Below are 24,680 nucleotides of genomic sequence, written 5' to 3'. Positions count from 1 at the left end.
GGGACGAAGCAAAGGACAGAGTTGTTTTTCAGTGTGACTTTGTGTGTCATCTAAACTCACAACTTCTAATTCTACGTGTGTGTGTGTGAGAGTGCGCTTTGTTTGCGTGTATTACTGTTCTCACTGTGACTTTTATTGCGAGCCAAGGCCTTGCTGTGTCGCTAACGCTAATGTGACTTTTTGAATACAAATCAAGCTGGGACAAATGTGCACTGGTCAAAGTATACCTGTGGGACAGCAAAACCTGGTTTTCATTAATATGCAAATGCTCCCTTTGTTCCAGTCTGCAGCTCAGCGACCTGCTGAGGAAAAAAAACAAAACACTTTAAAGTTAAATCTACCCGATGAAACGAGCAGGTGCGTCAGTTATCATTTCACTTCAGGCCAAACTGAACGGAAGAGGGACAGACCAGTGAAGCCACAGGAAAATATTAAAAAACTGTTCCCTCTTTTTAATGTAATAAGGATGAAAAGCAACATCAAGTCAAACCTAATGCAACTAATGAGTAGGAATGAACCAAAAACTACATGTGGCATAGACTAAGGAACTGCAACAAAACCAGCGCAAACTGAGTAAAACAACTTATACAGTCAGAGGTTTTTACAGGAATCTGTGTAAGTACACCTTCACTCCATCCATAGAAATTATAGGAAGTTATTGGTACTGAATCATGGAGTTTATTTCGTTTTTCAGAGAACTGCACAGTCCTGTGAAAACTGTGAAAGCTATTTCCTTTTTGAGGCGGGAGGAGCAGAAGGCGGTCCGACCAAGCAAAAACTGATACATCAAAAAGATCAATAAAAATGCTTTGTCTGAATCTTACATGAACTACACACATTCACATGCTCATGCAGCTCCAGGAGATTATTTAAGACTTCATCTTCCTCGGAAACTTCCAGATTCCTCACAGAAAAAGCTCGAACCCTGTGGCCTTCTTGTCTGAGTTGACAGTGAATTAGCTGAGCTTAAGTGTGGTCACTTCTGAAAAGCCATTATGCAAATTATAAATAGAATCTAAAGGTCTGCAGTTATGAGCATTTTAATGCTGAGTGGTCCTCCAAAGTTTTGGAGAGGAGCGGACAGACATCTGATCCACTTCTCAGTTAGCATCAGATACATAGTGTGATTACAACCCCGGCAATCTTCATGTAGTCGTGTAAGATGCTAATTCAATTCTCTGCAATGTATCCATCTCATGAATTAGTGTTAGTGGCTTTGGCGTCAGAAAAATTACGCCCGTCTTTTCCCCCTGGGGGGAATCTGATCTTTGTTTACACCTATCATGGTCACCCCCGACGATCCAGTCACACTTATCTACTGAAACAATATGTGTCCAAATACATGTGGCTCATTTACTTTCAGGATCAGGTAGCACAGACATTACACGGCCATGCTGCATGTTTGGCTCAAGCTATTAGCTTTGGATCAGCGTGAAATTTTAGAAGTCCCTTCCTGCCCATATTGATGTAATTGTCACTCTCTGGGGCTCTTTCTAATTTGTCTACAGGCACGCACACGATTGCGGCGCTTCAAGGGAACACCAGCTTTGGCGCTTGAGCGCTTGGTGGGAAATTAGCTGTGAAGTAATCTGTGAAACACAAGCTATATCAGGCTTCCTACCAAATTTCAGAAAATTAGCTCTTTTGAAACAAGATTAGCCATTACTGGAGCTACGAGCACACCGCCACGTACCACTGACGAGCGATACGCTGCCATACTCGATTAGATCAGATGTCAGAGTTTCTTTCAACATTTCCAGCAAACAGAGTTTCTGAAAGCCAATATGCAGTCTGAGAAGTGTCTCTCAAGGTTACAGAAGTTTCTCTTAGTTGCGGCAATTAAATGTGCAAACCTTGAAAGTAAAGGTGTGTATGTGCGTCTTTATCAGATGGAGCCTCCTTGGAAAGGTGAAAATGAAACACTGTATAGCACAGGGATTGTGTTAATGTACGAATGCACATAATATGTTGCAGGATGAGCCTGTGCTCAGAGAAACTATAATGTACATAAATTTTAAAGATGCACTGTAAAACAAATATATTTTTGCATGGAGGTTTGAGTTTCATTATAGACATCTATTCAATTCAATTCAATTTTATTTATATAGCACCAAATCACAACAACAGTTGCCTCAAGGCGCTTTACATTGTAAGGTAGACCCTACAACAATACATACAGAGAAAAACCCAACAATCATATGAACCCCTATGAGCAAGCACTTTGGTGACAGTGGGAAGGAAAAACTCCCTTTTAACAGGAAGAAACCTCCAGCAGAACCAGGCTCAGGGAGGGGCGGGGCCATCTGCTGTGATTGGTTGGTGTGAGAGAAGGAAGACAGGATAAAGACATGCTGTGGAAGAGAGACAGAGGTTAATAACAAGTGATTCTATGCAGAGAGGTCTGTTAACACATAGTGAGTGACTGAAGAAGAAATACCCAATGCATCATCTGAGATGAGAATATTAAAGTCACTCCAATTTTATCTGTTTATTTTGGGCTTGATAGCAATTAGTGGTCTTTGTGTCACCCAAAGTTTGTCAGGTACAAAATGTAAAAGGTCACACCTGTATTACACCTGTATGTAGGTCAAAACATTTTCACCATTTTTTTACTTAAATGTAACTTGTTCAGGGATATTTTTTCTGAGTTTGGTTGCCTTTAATAGAGATTCATAAAATTATATGAATTCTGCTTTAATAACTTATTTAAAAGTTTCATCAATCTTCTGATTTATCACTCGGGGAAAAAAAAACAAAACTATTTTGTAAGAGTGATTTAAATCAGTTTAAAAATTCAAAGAAAAGAGCCTGTAAACGAATGTCAGCCTCCGAGACTGAAAACAGAAACAGGGAAGTGCCAAAAACTGCAGTTCATCAAATGACCGCTTGAGGCTGAATACAAAAGTTAGACTTCAGTCTTAAAATCATATGATAAAGTTAGGAATGGCCAACATGACATCATCGATTAGTTAGTAAAGTCCCAGCCAATGTGAAAACTTGTGGATGAGACCAAATATTGATGGCTGTTAATCACAAGGTATACCTTCCTAAAGCTCAACTTGCTTTATCATCCTTTTTGAGTCCTATGACGACCTTAATTTACATCAAAGACATCTTAAACTCATCAGTAAAGTGTTTATTGATGTGAGCAGGAGGGGAATTTCACAGTTTTATACAGTCAGACTTTAAACCGGAGGAGTCACCCTCTGCTGCCCTGAAAACAGTGGCTTCACTCAGACCAGAAAGCTACACCTGCCTACAGTACGTGGTTAACATGCCAACTTTATATTTGAAGCTTTATTGCACATAGAGTTGTGTTTTTTCTGTAACTCACCTATTTAAATTGTATTTTAGGTATAAAAATAGCATTTTGCTTCACCTCATCTAATTTCAATCCCAGTCGTGTTTGTGCACTTATCTGCTTAATATGGCTTGATTTGTACTAACACACCGTCTAACCTCCAGTTGTGGAGAGTGAAATTCCAGTGTTATGAGCAGTGCTGCACTTATAGATTCACTTTGCTAATAAAGCGAACGAGTAAGCATTGGCTGATTTTTAGACCTCCAGCCTCTTGTCAAAAGTGTGTCACCGAAGAAAACAACGGGCAGAATGCCAGATGCGAGGCTTTAAGACATTAGTCCACATACAATGTGTGACTATGATTAAGTTCATCTTTTATATACAGTAATAGTCAGTAAAGCAAAGTAACAAAGGCCTTGAAAACAGACAGCTGTTTGTTCATCTTTAGCAGTGAATAAGAACAACGGATAACTTGTTAAGATGGAGAATCATTAGGTTGTATTGACTGCCTTCTGTCATCATTAAAGCACATGCGTCCCCTTGAAGTGTCTGTGAACATGAAAGCCCTTCTCTCTCTGCTCGCTGTTTTTTTATTTGAAGCTGAACATGATGTCCCTGTGCTGGAAGTGATGCAGTGGGCCTTCGTGTGAGCCGAGCTTTAGACAAAAGAGACAGGATGAGAGAGGGTAGAAAATGTTTCTTTCCCTCCTTTTTGTCCTCAGTACACTTTTGGAAAATTTTATCTCTGTTGAAGTTTTGTGTTGCTCAGAGTCCCTCAGGTCTTCGTCGCCTCTCCTCTCTTTCTTCCTCTCTCCCTTAACCTCCAGTTTATCGGTCCTCCTCTCATACTCTATCCCCTTTCTCGCTTTCATCTCCTTCTCCCTGTTTGTCTCTCTTTGTCTCTTCTCTCACTGATAGCCTGGCTGTAACTCAAACTAGTGTGTTATTGATGACTTACCCCGTGTTTCTGACTTCTGGTGCCCTGGCTTCAGTCCTATTCCTGTCTTTCACAGACACACACACACACACACACACACACACACACACACACACACACACACACACACACACTATTGGCCTCATCCCAGCCGGGATTGGATGCCCCGTGCGGCCCCTCCTGTCTCCCTGCTGGCTGCTTGCTGTAATCAGTCATAGTAGAGCAGACACTCCATCCATCATGGAGGCTAAACTCCCTTCATCGCTCTGGCCCATAACCCAGAGCACACCTGTCAACAGCAGCCCGCATCACTGCATCTGACTTTGCACCGTCTCTTTGACTGTGAGAACAAAACTTTAGCTCTAACAGAAATCAAGAGAGAGGTCATTTAAAATCTTTCTTTGAGTCCAGCATCCTTCAATCAAAAATGGAGGCATCTGGTCTGGGCTCTCATGAGATGTCAAAGATGAGCCAGTTAGTACATCAATAATTTTCTAGTCTTTTATTAGAGTTAGTTCTTTTTCTTTAGGTTTAAAACTAGCTTAGTTGGAAAAAATATATACATTTAAAGGTTTTTCAGACTCAAGGACTGTTTCTATGTCTGGCTGTTTCATTATATCTCAGTGACACTTCAAGTCTAACGCCTGAATGATCACATCAAATGTTTGCTTTTGCTGTCTAATGTGTCTGAAATATTAAGTCCAAACTTTATAACATAGATTAGGTTAGGACAAATGTTCTCATCACAAGTATTTTAGCCACTGTTGAATCGTGATTATATAACACCATTACTCAGAGAATTTGGAAAATAATATTTGAGTCACCAAACTTAAAAAACAAAAGACAAAAACTTGTCTTTTTAACAGAACGTTTGCTTGAAAAGAATTGTTTGGTAAAGTAAACATGGCACAGGGTGGCAGTGATATGAAGATCAATGCAGGCAATGGAAACAGCTGGGTTAGGAGAGACAGGTGAAGGCAATCAGGAAAGGATGGGAAGGAAGTGAAACTATAAACAAGGCACAGGACACAAATAACTACCAAAATAAAACAGTAAGGAAGTAACTCAGTAACTGAACAGGGGAGCAAAGAGACATGAATCAGCTTAAAAGAGGGAAACACATAGAAGAAAAAACATAACCTCTATAAATGCAAACAGTAACTTAAACTAAAATATAACCCGGAATAAAGAAAACCAAAACTTAGACAGCAAACAAACTGAGAACAAAGAAACTATATTCCATCAAAGTGGCAGGAGGGCGACAGAAGGAAATGAAAGTTGGAGCGGTGACAGAAAAGAATGAGCAGATTGTGGCACAATAACCATTTTATCTTGATTATCTTATTTCAATAATTGATGGCAGACAACATTGCAGTTGAAATCTAAATTCGATCTGTTGCACGGTCCTGCTTCAGGTTGTATTTAACAGCTTGCACAGATGGCATATCCAAGTGATTCTGACAGAAGACCGTCTCCTAGCAATTGGTGGTGAGTGACATATTGGTAACTAGCTGAGTCAAAATCTCTCTCTTTGAATCTCATGCATAATAATTATATTTTTGCACGATCACATGCTTTCGTTTCACAAAACTCAAACACAACTTGAAATATGGTCTTAGGCCTCTAGTTTACTCAAACTCAGTCTGCAGACTACTGTAGATATGTGGCGGTTAATTGAAAATAAGGAATATTAAAAAAATGTCATGAATTTGAATTTGTTGAGACGAAACACAGTTTTAGAAAAAAGATTTTGACATTTTTCCAAAAAGAGAAAAAGTCCAAATAAAGTCTTTGCCTTCATTTTTAAATGAATTCATTGATAATTTTATTCATTTACTTGTGAAAAATGAGATAACAAAGATAATAAAAACTTTTTTTTTTCCAAAATACAGTTTATTTAATTGTTCTACTTGGGGCAGGGATAGCTCAGTAGGTAGCGTGGGGGCCCCATGATCGGAAGGTCGGGGGTTCGAATCCACTGAACGGCTACACTGAGGTATACCTGAGCAAGGTACCGTCCCTACACACTGCTTCCCGGGCGCCCAATGGCTGCCCACTGCTTCACTAAGTAAATGGGTTAAATGCAGAGAGGAATTTCCCACGGGGATCAATAAAGTAAATAGTACATTGTTATTACATTATCATTAATCTGTATTAGGAGTTTTATTATTGTACCCTTTTATGCCAGATTAAAATTTAAAACAATACTTTTTGTGCAGTGCTTTTTTCTGGGAACAAGACTGTCTGGATTTTCTTTTTCAAAGTCATAACCCACCGTCCTTTCAGTGGAATAAAGATGTGGTCCTGTTTTAGCATTTTGAAGCTCTAGTTGGACAGCAAAGTGGGGCCACGCAGAGGTTAGAGACAAAGTGATGCGAGTGTGAAGGCTCTGCAGGAGGTTAATACTTTGTTTCAGCTTGCTGCTATTTGTTTTGGCATCTGTACATCTGTTTTGACTTTGATTTTTGTTTCTTTGCCTCCACAGATAGCTGCTCTGCAAAGAGGAGGAGACAGCTTCCCACTCATAGGCGCCTCAGGCAAAGTGCTCGGAAAGGTGCGGCAAAGGACAGATGCACAGAAAATAGAAACAAATACCTCTGACAAAGGTGTTGTGTTATTGCTGCTGACTTCAAAGAAAACCCTCGCTGCTGAAAGTCAAACGCAACAAATTCTTTATGATGATCACAACTGGAGAGCGAGATGAATGCTGAAAAGTTACAGCAGACTTCTGTCTTTGAATTCAGGCACTGCGAAGCTCTGACAAGAGCTCGAAGCCAGTGTACGTGTCTGTGGGCCACAAGATCAGCCTGGACACAGCTGTCCGCCTCACACACGCATGCTGCCGATACCGGGTCCCTGAGCCAATCAGACAGGTGGGCCTATGTGCACACACACACACACACACGCACTGTAAAAGTGCATTGAGCCATCATGAGTGTTCAGCAGAGCAGCTGCAGGAACGCTAGAAGCCTTTTTTGTGAACAGTAGAAACAAAAGTTGAACTTCTCATCTTAGAAGCAGAACACTGTTTCAGGGAGCGAGCAGTGCTCACCACTTGTGTAACAGTGTCCTGCTGTGAAGCGAGGAGGTGTGAGCATCACGCTATGCAGTGCTTTATTGGCAGCAGGGCCTGGGAGACATGTAAAAATGGAGAGAAGAAGAATATATGCAGCCAAATTAGGGATGTTCCAATTTTGGCTGTATTTTTATATGAATTCCAGCCCCGGCGCAGAAAACTGTGCAGACAGTTTCAAACGATAAGATGATGCCGGCTGTCAGACACAAGTGCAACAAAGCTATAGTGTGACACTGAAGATATTTTTAACTGCAAGGCAGACAGGATCTTCGCAAAGTTGAAAAGTATATGGTTCATACTTTGCTATTATATTTGAGATGCACAGAAATGAATGGATGATGAACAGAGTGAACTTTTTTAATTAGGCCAATGATATTTTGCTTACTTTAGACGCTCCCTATGACCAACAACAAGTAAAAGCTCTTTTATTCGACTAAGAGCCATGTAACCATGCTTTGGTTACTTAAAAAAACCTAAAATCAGCTGTCATAATGACAGCTCTGTAGTGCCACCAGTTCACCACATTGACACAGAGTGCATTGTGCTTACAAAGTAAGCCTTCATAGATTAAAATATGCACTCAATTATCTTTTTAATTTAAATTTTAAATATTTATTTATTTAAATATTTTAACTGAGAGAGAACATTTTCATTTTAATTATTATTGTAATTTTTGATATGTTAAAATACTTTTTTTTCCAAATACTTTTCATACTTGATATCAAAATTAATAAAATAAAATAAAAAGGCACAAATATTACAGTTGTTTTGAGCATAACTGGTATGTTATCTGTTGCTATTTAAGTTACATTTTGTTTGTTTGTATTTTAAAGAGTTTCCTCCTGGTTTGTGAATATTGAGTCTTTCGCTAATTATAGATGCAAAATGATACATTTGTATAAAAGTGTGCTCCCCTCACCACTAGTCAATTTCCTTCCTCCTTTACTTTGCAAAGGTGAGACGCTGTTTTTGTTCTTCCATCACTCCTTAAAGTGAAACATAAATACAGTTTAAGCCAGAGTGCATTTTATCACACTGTCATGAGGCAACCGAACCTTTGATTAAATGTTTACGGAGGCTGGAGGTGTGTCCACAATCAACATTTTTTTTTAACCTGATTTCAACTGTTTTTTCTTTTCTGATAGACATTACTGATTTCCCATGAGCCCTCTGCACTGATTGGTTTTGGTTTTGAAAATGCCACCGATAAAAAATATTTATGCGTGAGGCTCAATGTGCTGTTGATTCCTTTTGTTTAACTGCAGCCCGCAAAAATTTAAGACAACCCAATAAAGTGAGCTGAATTGTCGCCCAGTGGTGGCGATTAAGTTCACTATGAACTTTTTAGTGTCCCTTTTCTCTTGTTGCTCAGCTATATCGTACTCTGCCTCCTGCCCAGTGCATGCTGGCACTGGTAACGGAGTAAGTTGGGATAGAAAGTTAAGTGCTTTTTTAAATGTCTTAAAAGTTTTACTCACAACATAAAATAGCAAAAACAACCACTAAATGTTTTCCTGAGGAAGAGGAGGAACATCACCTCATCTTTTTCTTTCTGCCACTAGGCTGTGCTGTGCTTCTGCAGTGCACCATATGATTACTGCAAGCCACCTGACTGCACTGTAAACACACACACACACACTCACACTCAAAATCAGTTTTATCAGTTTTTTCACCAGAGGAGCTGCAGTAGCAGCGGCTAACTCACCTCCTCCTGTGTGTGTTTATTTCAAGTGTTTTAGCTGGTGGGGAGAGGGGCATCCGGCAGCAACAGGGACTGACTGTGGACATCAGAGAGAAGCAGGAACAATCTTACCTTCCTCTGTCCAGTCACCAGTGCCTCCCTCTTCATCCTCCTTTCTTTGCCCAACTGCTCTGCTTTCAGTCTCTGACATCCACATTCCCTTCTGTGTCTCCCAGCATTGCCCTCGTGTTCTCTCCCGGCTTCTGCCACAGGTACTTTCTCCTTCATAGATCCAGCTGCGATGTTACGTCTCGCTGGCAGGCAAATTTTCATCCTTCAGGCTTTTGAAATCACAGTCACATCTCATGAAAAAAGCAAAATCAAAAAGAGATCAACCTGACAGGAAGACTGAATAACTGAATACGTTTGACAGTAGAAAATGAAAACAGGTTTTTGTGTGCAAATGTTCATCGTGGACAAACTAGAAAGATGCAAATATATATAACTACCCACACTTAAACAGATTCTGTGTCAGTCCCACACTTGCACATACTTGGTAGGACTCCACATCCAAAGGTTGCTTGGCTGACCATCTAGTCAGCCTCTTGTTCTGCGTCGCCTCCACCTCAGCTCCAGTGAGGGTGTTTTTGCTTCCTTGTCTCTTTACCTTTGCTGATGTTGAGCAGTGGGTTATTCTCTGTGTACCATGCTGTAAGATTATTGATTTCCTCTAGATATAAATCCTCTCTTCCTCTCATCAGTGTTTATAATCTCACCAGAACGGTTGCGCTCTCTGCAGAGCTCACAATAGAGTTCTCTCTGGGTCTCTGAATGCAATCGTGGGAGAACAGTGTGAACAGGATGAGGCTGAACACTCAAACCTGGAGGTTTGTGGTGTGACGCTCCTGTCTGAGGAAGTCCAACATCTAGTGTCAGATTGTGGCGCTAAAGGCCAAAGTGCTGAGTTGAAATCAACAAACAACATACAGATATTTGTGCCTTGATTTTCAAGGCGAAGTGGGAGGAAGTGGAGATCTGATCCTTTGATGGTTCAGCCTGACTGAAATGTTATCTTTAATGTACTGGGCCAGACATTTAAACCATTATCTTCTGCTCATCTCGTCGGGTTGCTGTAACAGCAGTTTAAACAGCGTATTCCAGATGTCCTTCTCCCCAGCATGGGTTTGCAGTAACTCTTAGGGGGTCCCAACAATATAATCTCTCCAGTGGGTTCCAGATCTTCTTCTGGGTCTTCAAAGTGCCCAACAAAACCTCCAAATGGAAGTGCGCTGGAGGCATCCTGATCAGATACTGAACCGTCTCACTTGGCTCCTTTTAACACAAAAGAAGTAACAGCTGAGCTCTCTGTGGATGTTTGAGCTCCTCATCTGTAAGGCTGAGCCCTGCCATCCTACAGACAAAACTCATTTCACTTGATTGTATTCAAAATATATTACACATTACTTGTTACTTTTCTTAAAAGTTGTGCATTACGTTGCTTAAAAATTTACCTGAGAAAGTAAATTGTTACACTAATTATTGCATTATTTTGATGTTACTCCATAACATGACCTGAAACACACCATCACATAGTTACTAGGTAACAATATAACCATTATGCTACATACTGCTCACCGACACAAACCAGTGTCGTATTGAGGGCACACATACGACTTTTCTTTAGTGTTTACATGTGTACTATGTCTCTACCTGTTAAAGTTCAGGCTCTGGCTGCTGGGCTGGGGTCAGCATGCACTCAGGTTTAACATCATTCCCAAGTCATAAACTGCTTCACCATTTTCCTCCCCCTACCAGGCAGAAAAAGACGTGTTTTTTTTGTCCTATCCTCCCATCGTGCAGATAACTAATAAACTCTTGTTATACAAGTAATAATAATTGTAACTATAGTGTGATTACAGATTTTTATATTTGCATTTAGATTATTACGTCACTAAGAATGGTGATTGCAGTAACGTGTTACTTTGGAGCATGTGACACACAAATGTTTGTGACATTAACTGGTCATACCCAGATGTCATGACCATGTGAGATGGTTGGAGTGAAAAACTGCTTGTTGGATGTTACGAATAATTCAAGAAATCCCTCTCTGTCCACCTGTCTTTTCTTCTTGTAGCTTAGCAACAGTTCATTCGATGCACTGTGTGTTGCTGGGAACTGCTGTGCTGAGTTTGATGTTATTTAGATAAGAACTTCTCATAATTTGGCTAAAAGTTGTCCTCTATAACCTGTTTTTCTCTTTAGAGTGACACGTGCTGTCTCCACTCAGTATGTAAAGGGAAGGACAAACATAAACACACAGGCCTCAGGGGATATTCACTAACACGAGTCCAAGTTTTCCAAGTCTCTCGCACCTTAACGCTTAAAAAGACTGAAGGGTGTAAAATATTAATGAGCGCCTGCCAAAAAGTTCTAGCATTTAGAAAACTGCATCACTCACTGGCCCTTTCTCAGAAAAATAGGTTGACACGTTTGCCTTTCATTGTATTTATTTTTTTGTCTTTGCTGTCACCAATGATTTCAGTCACTTGTGTTGTTTGGACGAGCAGTTCCTGAATAAGCTGCAACCTACAACGAGTTATACATACAAACAGATTTTAAATGTCATAAATGTAGCTGTCCTGTTTTCAAAACAGAGTTTATGATAGCCTGGGGTGACACGTGTGACACTCTTCCTGAACAGGTGCTGCATAACTGTTAAAAATGTCAGTATAAGATCAACCAGGGCATTATTGTGAAAGAAATGCAAGATTTTTACAGTCCTTAATATTTGTACCAGGAGAGGCAATAAAGGTCAGTCAGCTTATGTTTAGTAACTTTAGCGCCTCTGTCATGATTCGGCCGTGTGGCAGGCAGGATGAGGACCCAAATTGCAAACTCACAGACACGGGGGATAAACTCAAAATGCAGCTTTATTGCTGACAGGTGATAAACAATAACGATGATACAAAAGCAATGCAAAACTACACTAAACTGGGAAAAGCTAAAGTAACATATACCGGAAGACACGGGGAGAACCACACACGGCATGAGGGAGAACGCGACGCCGAACAGAGGGAGACGCAGACAGAAATACACAGAGGGTAAACGAGGAAAGTTTGAACACACGGGGAACACAGGTGACGCTGATAATCATAACGAGACAGGGCGGGGTGAACTGAACATGACATGTACAGGCGTGAGAGTCACAAAGTAAACAGGAAGTGCACAGAGGTTCAGACAGGAGGAGAGAGAGCACGGGGAAAACACAGACATAACGGGCTGGGGAAACATGGAATAAAACATAAGGAGAGACGAGGGCTCAGATACACAGAGGGGCACACAGGGGGAAGAGAGAGCACGGGGAGAACTTAGACATAATGGGCAGGGGAAACATGGAATTTTTCGAAAAGATGTTGGCTCATTTGGAGCTGATGATGAAACTGGACTGCTTGATATCTTCTGCGGGTTCTTGCTTGCCGTCTGGTGGCTGAAGGTCAAAAACTATGATTCACATCATCCTCAAACTGTTCAATAAACATGGAAGCATCTGCATTTGTTATATTTTGCTTGCAAGTGTATTCCTGAGAGCTTGCTTTTCATTCCTATTTCTTTGGCTTGGTTTTATCAAGGTTTAGCATGTATTCGAGAGTTGTTTTGGCTCTTCTGCCTTTACCAATCTGTATGTAGCAAAAAGAGAGGAGAGCTGAACCAGACGGAACATGTTTAATATTAAGAGATTCCTTCCTTAGTTTGTCCTTGATGCTGCACTTACAATTTTATTACTGACTGGGCCTTGAGATTATATATTTATAACACGACCTCCATTACAAGTGTTTGCAATAAGTAAGAATTAAATTCCTAAGGAGGATTTGATGAAAAACATCCTTCACTGGTTTCATTTTGACAGGGTTTTTAAGGGGGACCAGTTGTGCTTTTCTTTATTTGTAATCAAACATGTTAAAATGGTGAGTGATCATATTAAACATGGCAAAGGACCCAAGTAATGAGGTCAATGCATGTGCAAATACTGTGAGTCCTTTGCTTGTCAGTGAGAGCTCTGATATGGTCGGATCTGTTCAAATGTTCTGCTTGTGAGCGTTTAATCAGAGGAAAAGCGTCTTAGAGTGAAAGGAGAGGAGCAAACTGGACCAGCATGAGATAAATATGGATGATTTTAAACTGTTAGTCATTCAAAGTTGCTCTATGAGAGTTCAGCGATAAAAAAAAATGAAGCTGGAAATGAGCATAATGTACTGAAGGTCAACTTGAGCGGCTGATGGTGCAAAAACAGACAAACTCAGATCTCCTCTATTTTTAAGCTGGGATGTACAGAAACATTAAAACTAACTTTATTTATGGTATTATGTTCCTGTAATTGATTCTTAAAGGAGTGTGCACCTCATTCAGTTGAAGTGCTTGAACTTTCTCTTTTGAGGTCATTGTGATGTTTTGGGGATTTTTAATAAATAAAATGTAAAAAAAAAAAACACAAACCCTTGATGTTCATAGTTTTCTGTGCACACAAAGTCAGTTTAGCATCTAAATGCTTTTTATATATATAAAGATTTGCATTCAGGCTTCCTTTTATTTGGTGTGAGCTTTGTTAAAGCTGTGTAGATTGTGCCATTGGTTACATGAATCACATATATCAGGCAGTGTTAGAGCTGACTAGCTCTGATGTGCTCCAAGCTCTGTGAATTTGTTTGATGGGCTCTGTGACATTTTTTCTGTGTATCTCCCTGTCTTTTGTTCTGGCAGCTGATTTACAAATTAAGCACAGGGCAGGAATATGGATAATTAGATGAAGAGAACGGGTGAAGAATAGATGCTGTTGTACAGTGCCACAGAGGCATGGAGAGAGAAATGAGAAACCTAATTACTGATTTCAGTCTGATCCATGAAAACTACAAATGTGAGATAATTCATGATTTCAGAGGATAAGAGGATGTGCTTCTTGGCTTCAGGACAAAGGGCTGGTCCTACATATTTCTTTTATTTTGTGTCCCCAGTTTAGCAACTCTATCTTCACTTTTAGACCTCACAGTTTTTTCCCTCCAGTGATTACAAAGAACCACATTAGAGTATTCAAATTGTTTTTTTGTTGCAATGGAAAAAGTAATGTGTTGATTGTTCTATACAAATAACCAGTTATTTAATTGCTTACAAATTAGTAATCAGAGAGCACAGCCTTTATGTTAAAGTCATGCTAGGAAAAACAGCAATTAGATGTCAGTCTGCTATCAGTTTTCAATTAAATAGGGACAAGTTAGCAGTTACATCAAATTTGTTTGTGACAAACAGTAATAAAGTGCAAACTTCTTGTCTGTTACAAATCAGTTGCTGTCTACGTGCACAGAAATTCATATTAGCCACTTAAATTCAGACTCTAGTTACAGCTTCATTAACTTGAAGCAAAAATTTAGAAATACGTTCACAAATAGTGATATAGTTGCTGCACAATGGTGATTTATCTGCAAAAAATGTCTTATTTAATGAATCATCTTATTTAATTAACTTTTTTTTAAAAATATCAGAATACAACCTGTTGACAACAACATGGCAAGTTGTGCTCATCAGTGCATATATGTGTAAAAAAAACATATATTAAAAAAACACATCTATAGTTACATGTGGAACGTAACCCTCAACTGGGATTTCCGATTTCCATTTGCAGAGGCCCACCAACCCTGTGAACGTAATAAAAGTGTAAATCTGTTAAGGCACTGTTGTGTATTTGTAATTCATAAAGCCACATACAGACGCTGATCAGTTTATCCACGAACATGTTGCAGAAAAAAGCCATTATTAAGATTGTCACCACATAGCAACAGTTTTTTCTAATATTGTTAACCTGAATCTAACTAGTTTCTTTACTTTAATTAAATTCTTGCTGGCATGTCTGGCAATTAATGGTTTGAATAGTTGCTCTGCATATTTTGTTTAATCACTGATATATTATTTTGTGCTATTCAATATTATAAATATTGCAGATTTTGTGCTGTTTAATCATTAATGATCCATAGATGTTGATATAATTTATCATGCTCCCATTAAAAATGTAATTCATCCATGCTCCTCTCATTTGAATTGTATTTTTCATAATCATGTCTTAGCTGAAATTGTGCCTACGAACATCGAAATTTTGTTGCATGTGTACCTTCTAAAAATAACTCTATTACTATTATTCCAGTTTGAAATAATGTGATTCAGTCTGTTTTTTTCTGTTTTCTCTGAGTTAGACGATCAACTGATTTTTATTTTCGCATTGAATCATTTAATTCAGAACTCAAGTTATGTCCACCTCCCCAAAATAAAAAAGTTTTGCACTTCTGAATATGAAGTCATGCAGTGTGGAGGTTTAGGACCTGAATGCAAGAGTTGAGGTAGAATTTTGAAGAACAAACCATTTATTTTGGCTGATTAGAATCCAAAGCCTTTAATAAGGGAAACAGGGAAACGAGCACCTGGGGGAACGGTACGACTGCACAACGAGCAAATGAAAGATAAAGCTACTTATGCGAGAACTACTGAGGGCTGACAAGGAAAATGGATACAGCTGGGGAGCAAGAAACATGTGATGACAAACAAAACACTGAGACAGGAGAAAGTCAAATTAAACAGAGTTAAACAGAAGAAACTCATTATTAATATAAAACAGGAAGTGTTCAATATCAACACAGAAATGAGAACTTAACAGAGGGAGAATACCGACAACTGAAATACTAAACTAATACCAGGAAAACAGAGAGAACTAAACATAAACATATTGTAAAATAAAAATTCAGGTGATAGAGTAAGATATACAGAGGACACACAGGAAGGCTTATAAATAAAAGGAAAGAAGAACCAAACGTTAACATGAGTAATATCAAACTGAAAGACTGATAAACTCCATCATGACAAAAATGGTCCTTTTATTTTTAAAAACGTTAAACTGAACTGTTCTTTTTAGCATACAATGATGGAAAGAGGCAGCAAATGTTCTTATTTATGAAACTAAAGGAAAGCCGATTTTAATATCTGTGGGGCTTTTTCCCATTTCGTTGGTTATTCCAGTTATAAGTCTGTAAAATGACCTTGGATTTTTTTATGTCTTCAAACTAAACACAAGCGCATCTGAATCCTGTGTTCTATAATTCTTGTGTTCTTCTCTGTTCTTCTCTCCCGCGCCTGATAAAATCCTCTCACCTTGCATCACGACTGAAATAAACCCCGCCTTCAGCAGCTTTAGAGATTCACAAAGAAAAAAGTTGAAAGGGAAAGATGACATCATGGTTGGATTCTGCAGTGAAGGCTCATGTGTGAATGCACTGCAGCAGAATGTTAGCGTGGAAAGACTTAAACACACACACACACACAGAGCTAATTCACGCCTCAGCTCAGTTGTGCTCCCTCACTCCATTAAATTCTCACACTCCTTTGGTATCCCACGCTTCAACATGTGATGGAGGTAAAAGACCAGCAGACACCTGCCTCAGCTTATCCCCTGCGGTCACCATGACATCAAGAGCAGAGCAAGCAGAGGGCAGATAAAGGAGGCTAACACATCAGAGGGATGTTGCAGATCAAAAACCACAAATCTAATCTAATGTAAAAGCTTTTCTGGGTTTCGTTCATTGTCTCGTAGAGAACTTCACTGTAGCTCGTGGATCTCTAGAGAGATGCAGCTCACTCTAATTCGCAGAGATTGCAGTGTTAAGATGTATAGCTTCATATAGAGCGGGGGAAATAATTATTTTATCTCCGGCTCAATTTGATTTCTGCTCACTTACAAAGACATGAACAGTCTCTAATTTTTATGGTAGTTTCATTTTAGTCAAGAGACAGAATATCAAAAATCATATATCATCTATCATATCAGAAATACCAAAAATCCAGGAAAAATCCAGTACGTAAAAGTCATCAATTAACTTGCATGACAGTGAAGTAAGTATTTGATCGTGAAGCAAAACATGACCTAGTACTTGGTGGAGAAACCCTCAGCAAGCACAGGGGTAAGACGTTTCTTGTAGTTGGTCACCAGGTTTTCACGCATCTAAGGAGGGTTTTGGTCTTAGGTTTCTTGGCTGACGCTTGGCAACTCGAAGCTTCAGCTTCCTTCACATGTTTTCTGTAGGATTGAGGTCTGGAGACTGGCTAAGCCACTCCATGTACTTCTTTGTGTTCGGGCAAGACCTTACAGCACGTGTGTGGCACAACATCGGTCTAAGATCCGAATTCTGATTGCAAAAGCTGCCAGACAAGACAGGCCGAGTTTTACTGTAACACAATGAGGGCGAACGTTCAACAGGAACCTCAGCTGTGGCATTTGCATCACGTTTTGGCACAAAACAATATTTTTTTACCAACCAAAACAATCTCAATGGTAACTTTGTGCACTTTCCAAACATATCAAAGTGTTTTTCTATTTACACGTATTCACACTCCAGTGAACACACCGGGAGCAACTCTGGGTTCAGTATCTCGCCCAAGGATACTTTGGTATGCAGACCGGAGCACGGATGATACCACCAACCTTCCGATTAGTAGATGACCTGCTCTACCCCTGAGCCACAGCCACCTCTACCCACCAAGTGATTTAGTTCCTGTTTCTCTAATTAGTTGCAGGTTTGTTTGCTTCTTTTATATAATTAAAGCTGAATATGTTTCAGTTTTGGACTGCTGTTTTAAGAAAGCTAGACCAAAAATACCATAATGTAGAGCTCGGGTGCTATAGTGGAGCTTTTTTCTTATTTTTTGACATGTTATGGATGAAATGATGAATGGAGACAATAACTGGGAGGTGCAATAATGGATTGCATTTATTAAATGATGAATGAGAAACATTAATTACCACCGACCTAATGATTTCTGAAACTGTGAGTTTTGGCAGACTCCATTTCATGAATATTCTTGTCTAAGGTGATCTTTTGTGCTTTTTCACTCTTTTTAGTGTCATATATTATGTTTTAAGAAAACATACCTTTTCAGGCTCTTTTATCTTTCATCTTTTATGATGCTTCATTCACCAGTTGAGCTTGATAAATAATTACCACTTCTAATATTTTCTTTTGACTTGTATTCACGTCATGCTACCCAGAGAGAATATAACTGTAAGGACATTTCTCTGTGAACCAGCAATTGTGTTTGCATCCAAAATAATATAAGTAGCTTTAGTATTTAGCTTCACTAAGTATGTTCCAGTTAAAAGCAAACTGAAAAATCATATAAAAATCTATTAGGAAATCCATTAATAAAAAATACAACCACAGGAGCAGCTTTTTCTTAATGCATCTGTGCTCACACTGCTGATGTCTTCGCTCAGACGTGCTGTATGCAGACACTAAACATACATGCACACACACATCCCTTGCACATACGCACAACAAGTCGATCTCCTCCTCCTTCCACCCTTTTCCTCAGCAGTCAGTTAAAAGCGCTAATGGACAACAGTGAAACCTAATGCTGCTAATGCTCCATGACAAACATATTTATATCCTGTCAGACGGCTTCACTCGGATGTAACTGGCCTCTCTGATGCTTCCTTCTTATTTTGGTACAACTATTACTACTTTTTGTACTACTATTAGTAATACAGACTAGTGGTATTACAACTATAAAATGTGTTAATCACAAGCTGTTAGCCAATGAGCAAACTTTGCCTTATTCTGAAATTGTAAATGAACATTGTGATGTTTGAAATCTTAATCTTATCACGTGTTCAAGTATTCACTGAGAGAATAGATCAAGTACTGTAAGATATCAAGCTGTCATCACTTCAGCTGGTGGTGATGGTGGTGCTTTGCCTCTATTGCATCTAATTTGGTGGAGCTGCATTGAATTTTTCAAACACATCACTGAAGCAATGGTATATGTTGTTTTCTTGAAAAAGTGATTGTTGGACTACTTCAAATCCCACTGTGGCGAGACTTCCAACATTATCCAAGGTTATCCAGCCCCGTATCTTTCATTTTGGCCGTATGGTTGTGTAGCCATAACTGACAGATTCGGAGGATGATTTTTAGGCAGAAATTTTGAAAAAAAGGAAAACAAAGCCTACTTGAGGGATTGAAATCCATTATTATGCAGACTTTCCTCCTCCACACACTAATGGGAAGACATCCACTGGTAACAGGATTCTGTGGATTTGGCTGAGATGTACAGTAACAGCGAGTTTCCAGACCTCTCCTTTCCAGGATGCTTTACAAAACACACGTAGCTAATTATGTTCCTGCTCCTCCTACAGATGTTACATCTGACTTGCTGTGTGCTTCTGTAAAACTTAGTTAACACAAATAACATTCTTAAAAGGCATCATAAAGTTTGTATTATTTCTTTTTCTTTTTCTCATACAATATAATTTTATTTACACTACATCTGAACAGCCTTCCTGCAGAGTCAGCAATGCTAATAACATCTTCCCTGGCAGTCCTATACTCCTCTTTGGATGTAAGATGCACGCATTTCCCATGCTAAGAGGCGCTATATGTGACTCCACGCTCCAGTTTCCCTTTTGGGTTCTGATATATCCCCCCGCGTCGGCCAGGGAGACAGAAATGTTTGACAGCTGTGCTCCCAGATTGCAAAAACAGATGGAATTTCAATGTGAGTGATTGGCAATGGGGAGCCTGCATGCATAGAATAAAAGAGATGGAGGAAGAGAAGGAGGAGGTATGCATGTGTTTGAGAGATATTGCTGATGCATGGTTTGTGTGCAGTTATTGAAACCCAGAAAGATTTTGTGTAAGAAGTACAGAGATATAGCTTTATATTTTGTTTTTTAAGACCTTCAGTCTACAGATGCATGAATTTATTCTAGACCCTCTGCCGACTGCAACAAAATATGTTTATGGCATGTGTGTTTTGTGCTTTTGACGAGTGCCCACTTTCTCAGCTTTCTCGCTTCTTGCTCTTCTTGACTTTGTTCGTCTTTGCTGTACTTGTTTTTTTTCTTCTCCCGCCACCACCTCTCATCCATCCATCTACCTCCACCCCCCGCCACCCGCAGCTCTGTCTCCACTCTCTGAATAATTCAGGCCTGCAGAGCTAGTGTATTTTTGGTTGTTGTCACCTCAACAGTAACACAAATACACCCATACGCGTGCATGCACGTACACACATGACTATGCCAGCACACCCGTGCATGTCGGTCCTCACAAACGATGCAGACAGAAAAGAACCAGACTCTGTGAGACCGCTGAGACTCGCTAACTAAGAAGAGTCGTACTTACAGGGACTTCACATCATCACCGTGCTCCACCCTGTCTGTGCCCTGCTGTCCCAGCGCTGAATAATAATATGTCTCACTTTTCTCTGTCTTCGAAAGTTACACAAAGTTGGAGTGTTGAGTAATTTGTGGGGAAAGGAAAAACTCTGAAACTTTCAGTGCCTGCTTTTGCTCACATGGATTTCCCTTTACTTCTACTTGTTTTCGTGCATGTGCTGACTTTTGGGTTTTAGGCAGTTTCTGGAATAAATTTAGAAGTCATTACAAGCCAGGCTTTGGTTTTATAAATGTAATCATTATTTGTCTTCATTAGTTCCATTGAGATCAAGAATCTATCATTAAGCTAAGTGTAAAATCTGCTGAATAAAGCAACACATTTACATATTATTTAAAGGCCAGTTTTGAATTTGTAGGCAACACTAAAATATTTGAGTACATAAAATGCTCGAGGCTTCACTGCATCCTGTGGATGTCAGGAATCATCGAGGGACTTTTTGGCACTCACATGATAATGCTGTAATAGTGAAAGTATTCATGGAGTCCAGTATCCAAAATGTTTTCCAAGAACTTCATGGAAAAATACACAGAAAAACGTGTCCGGGGGGGGGTACAAAACCAATCTCTTTGGATGCTGCTAGGTCTTGTTGTTAGGGGCGTGGCTGCTTTGATTGACAGGTGTGCTGCACAGGCTACCTCAGCCGATCGCTGTTTGCGATGCCTCACCTTCCCTAAATCACATCACTAAACTTGACCTTTTGGAACATTTTATATCGAATTATCTAACAAACAAAACTGCTTGTTTGGCGTTTGGTGGTGCTCCAGTTTAGTAAATGAAATTCTAGTATTTTATTAGTTTGTTACTTACAACTAATTAGCAGATAGTCAAAGGAGCTTGCAAAGAAAAGCGTCTGGACTTCTTTAAGTTACTTGAAGACGTTTCACCTCTCATCCGAGAAGAAGCTTCTCGCTTTTCTTTGCAAGCTCCTTTGACTACGATGACCTGGATGACTGAGAACCTTCACAGACTAATTAGCAGATACACGCCTCTGCATTTCACTTACAAAGTGTATTTATGCAAGTAATGATGCTTTTTCACTGCACATTAAATATGGGCACTTCTGGCTCTAAACACCACCCAAAAAAACAGACAAACAAACGAAAACACGACAGTGACCAACAATGATAAAAAGATACTTTCCCCACAACAGATTGATCCACATGCTTAATTTGGCACAGATTTTGGGGATGCCCTTCCTGACACAACCTCCCATTTATCCTGCAACTGGGTTTCTGTCTCTTCCTGGTTTTGATCTTACGCATATGAGGCAAATGTGTTAACCAGTACAAAAATGATAAGGACAAGTCGTCAAAATGCAGAATCCAGAAGGCAGTGGGTGGCGCTGTGGTCCAGCGATAGCTAAGCCCATCTTTTACATACAGTCTGTAATTGACATGACACACACTATGACCGCTGCTTTACCTTTACACATGTTGTGGTATTGTTTAGTGTTTAGGTGCTTTAAATGTATGTGATCGAATGATTCTAGAAGTTGCAAATGTTTAACAAAAATGCAGACAAATGCGATTCAACGTGAAACCCACGCTCCTGGTTAGAAAGTATGTTTTCTACGACACAGCGTGTCTCTGCACGATCATCTGTAGGGCTGTCGTGCACGGTAAAGCTTAATTTATGTGCAAACATTAAACTATTCTCATGCAGGGTTTCTGGTAGATAGCAGATATAATACTTTTTTAGTTCCTCCGTTCATTATCTCCATTTAGCTCAATTAGGGGATCAACACAGTTTTTCAAGCATACAATTCACAATAGTTTATTTTGGACTAAGATGGTAAACCAGCTGTTTGGCAGTCTGACAGAGACTCAAATGATTAATCTTTCTTTCTTTGAAAATTGAACATATTTCAGTTTGCTTTGCCAAATGGGTTAAATGGGTTGTGTATTTTTTGTTTAGACATTTTATGGCTCAATTAAAAAAAAATAACACAACCTGACAGATTAATCGAAGTAAATAACTTCATAGTCCAAGCATGAATCTCCTCATTTGTTCTGCTTTAAAAACCAGATTCTCTGTGGAGCAGCATCTCATTGACTTGATAATGATAGCATCACAGCACGATGTCTTTAGTGGAATTTGAAGAGAAAAGAGACATGCCTGTGAGGAGAAACTCAGAGAACGAGAAGGCTACACAGCCGTAAAACAGTCACGTCGAACAGCTGACAGGATAAAACATGGGTGAAGATTGACAGCAGAGCTCCACCGGTGCCAGCTGTAGCAGTCGGACTGTGCAACTTTTCTGAATGTGCTGAGAGGATGTGACTGTTTAAAATTGGAGCTCCCCTTCGGGCCCTAAGGCTGTCTAAATGTTAATATATGGCTGTCTGACATTCTGGTGCTGCAGTCACTGGACTGTGGACCTTCATAGACAGAAACTGGAGGAGAGTTGGAAAGAAGCATAAGAGGAAGCCCTGGGGTGGACATGAGAGAGGCGTGGGGGAGAAAGGTTGAGGTTTGGAGGAAAAAGTTTGAGTAGAGTGATACAAAGGATTTGGCTTGATGAGAGGTGAATTCCAGGTAGAGGGAGGATGAATTGGTAAAGGAAAGATGGATTTCAAGGGAAGACAGAGCAGAGCATGCAGGCATAGCTGCAGGGCTTAAGGGCCTTTGGGGCAGTTGGAGGATAAAGACCTGCCGTGGGCCACTGGACCAGAGCCTTTGCTCTTCTTGTGTGAGTGTTTGTATATGTGTGGCCTGAATGTATCGAAAGCCCCTGTAGAGAGCCAACGGTGCACATCTGTTCACCTCTTGAGCTCCCACCTTGGCAGAGCTGTGGCCAGAGCGAACCAGTTTTAAACTGATTCTTCTCTGCATTTTTACTGCCGTTTTCTGTTGATCAAACAGGTGCAGTGTGATAATCATACGTAGAGCAGGAAATGCTTGGTTTATAAAAGTTAGGGATGCTCCTTGAAACTCATTTGCTTGCTGATTGCATGAGAGAGAAAAAATCAGAGGGCTCAATGCTGTAAAAGTAAGAAGACTGTGAGAAAACTTTCCGAAGTAAATTTAATTACTTTTCTCAAGTAATGCCATCAGGGTGTTACCCATTCTTCAGCGTAGTATATGTGTGGCAGTTCATAAGAACTGCAAAGAAGGTGATCGGCCGTCCACTCCCCTCCCTGGACTCCATTGACAGTTATAGATGTCTCTCCAAATCCAGGGCGATTTTAAAAGACCACCTCCATCCTAACCTCCACCTATTCAACATCCTGCCCTCTGGAAAAAGGTTCAGATCCAACCAACAGACTAAAAACAGCTTCTACCTTTGGGCTGTCAGAACTCTCAGTGCACCAGAACACTGACAAACCTGCGGCCTTCCCCTTTGAACTTATGGTAACCTGAGTGTGTGTATGTCAGCGTGGGTGGATGTGGGTGTGTACGCGTGAGCAGACCCCCATACAGTTATTCTGTGCAATATCTTGGCAAATGTGCAATAATCCCATTTTTCTTTGGTAACTTATACTTTTTTATTGTAACTTATACATCGTATAAAGTGTATATATATATATTGTGTATTGTGTATATAGTGTTTTTATATTGTTGTTTTGAAATTTGTCACTTTCTTGCATATTTGTGGTTTTGCTACCTAATTTAGTTGTGCAGGCAACTGTACAATGACAATAAATTAAGTTCTAAGTTCTTATGAAAAAGGATTAAAGCACTTCCTCATTGGCTTCACTGTTCACAGCTGGAAGCCGCCTACATCCATGCTAATAAACCATCTGTGAGCTGTTAACATGAGCTACACTCCGTGTCTGTTCACATATAAAGGGTTATCTTTATCTAACACTTGAGAAAAAGAATGTCTTTTGTGGGAGTGTCCTACAGGAACCTAGCAGGTGAAACTGGAGCCCAGTAGTGCAGCAGTAGTGGATCAGTAGTGTTACCGGTTCATCAATGTGATCAGCTCCTTCTTTTCCAACCACAGTCTGAACACACAGCTCCGTCAGAGTGGCTGGACGACTTTGCGAGAACTTTCAACGATCGTCTTTCAACGAGCACCATAAAAGGGCAACAGATCCACAGTTCAGTTTGGAAAAGTGACGTCACCACATTCAGATTAGATGAGCGTGCCGATGGCTAAAATGCCTTTAAGTGTAGCCTTAGGCAGCATGAGAAGTATTCAGCAGAGTGATAGAGGTGATTCAGTTATTAGTTTTCCAGTCTTAAGAAAATCCCAGCTTTACGGTAAGCATGTTGCACTGGGAGAAACATAATGATTTACATTTTGTCAAGTGTATTTATTTTATTTTTTATTTCGTTTGTCTCACACTGCAGCTTCACTTTTGATTTAAAAGTGCTCGTCTCCCTCAACACACCCACACTCCACCGCTTTCCCGCAAGTATTTCACATCAGTGTGGCGTAATGAACTGAAACAGCCTCACTGAATCAAAGCGTTGAT

The 24,680-nt window shown here is 39.9% G+C and overlaps 1 protein-coding gene across 9 annotated transcripts in view; it reads left to right on the top strand.

Moving 5' to 3' along the window:
* The window catches only part of LOC113023615 (endonuclease V), a 69,637-nt gene that overhangs the window by 8,776 nt on the left and 36,181 nt on the right, over nt 1–24,680 (top strand). For 5 of the 9 annotated variants that reach the window (XR_013909591.1, XM_026169805.2, XM_080302663.1 and 2 more), the window contains exons 6-7: nt 6,724–6,792; nt 6,983–7,111. Coding sequence is in view for 8 of the 9 variants with exons in the window: in XM_026169805.2 (XP_026025590.1) it covers nt 6,724–6,792; nt 6,983–7,111 (198 nt within the window). In the remaining variant the exon portion in view is untranslated. Of the gene's footprint in view, nt 1–6,723; nt 6,793–6,982; nt 7,112–8,876; nt 8,934–9,045; nt 9,268–24,680 lie in introns of all 9 variants that reach the window. The other 4 variants (XM_026169803.2, XM_080302659.1, XM_026169804.2 and 1 more) reach the window with 2 other exon arrangements.

This window comes from Astatotilapia calliptera, chromosome 6, assembly GCF_964374335.1.
Source record: "Astatotilapia calliptera chromosome 6, fAstCal68.1, whole genome shotgun sequence".
In the NCBI taxonomy this organism is placed as follows: domain Eukaryota; kingdom Metazoa; phylum Chordata; class Actinopteri; order Cichliformes; family Cichlidae; genus Astatotilapia; species Astatotilapia calliptera.
Note: the sequence above shows the minus strand (reverse complement) of the source record. Positions and strands in the feature narration are given on the sequence as shown.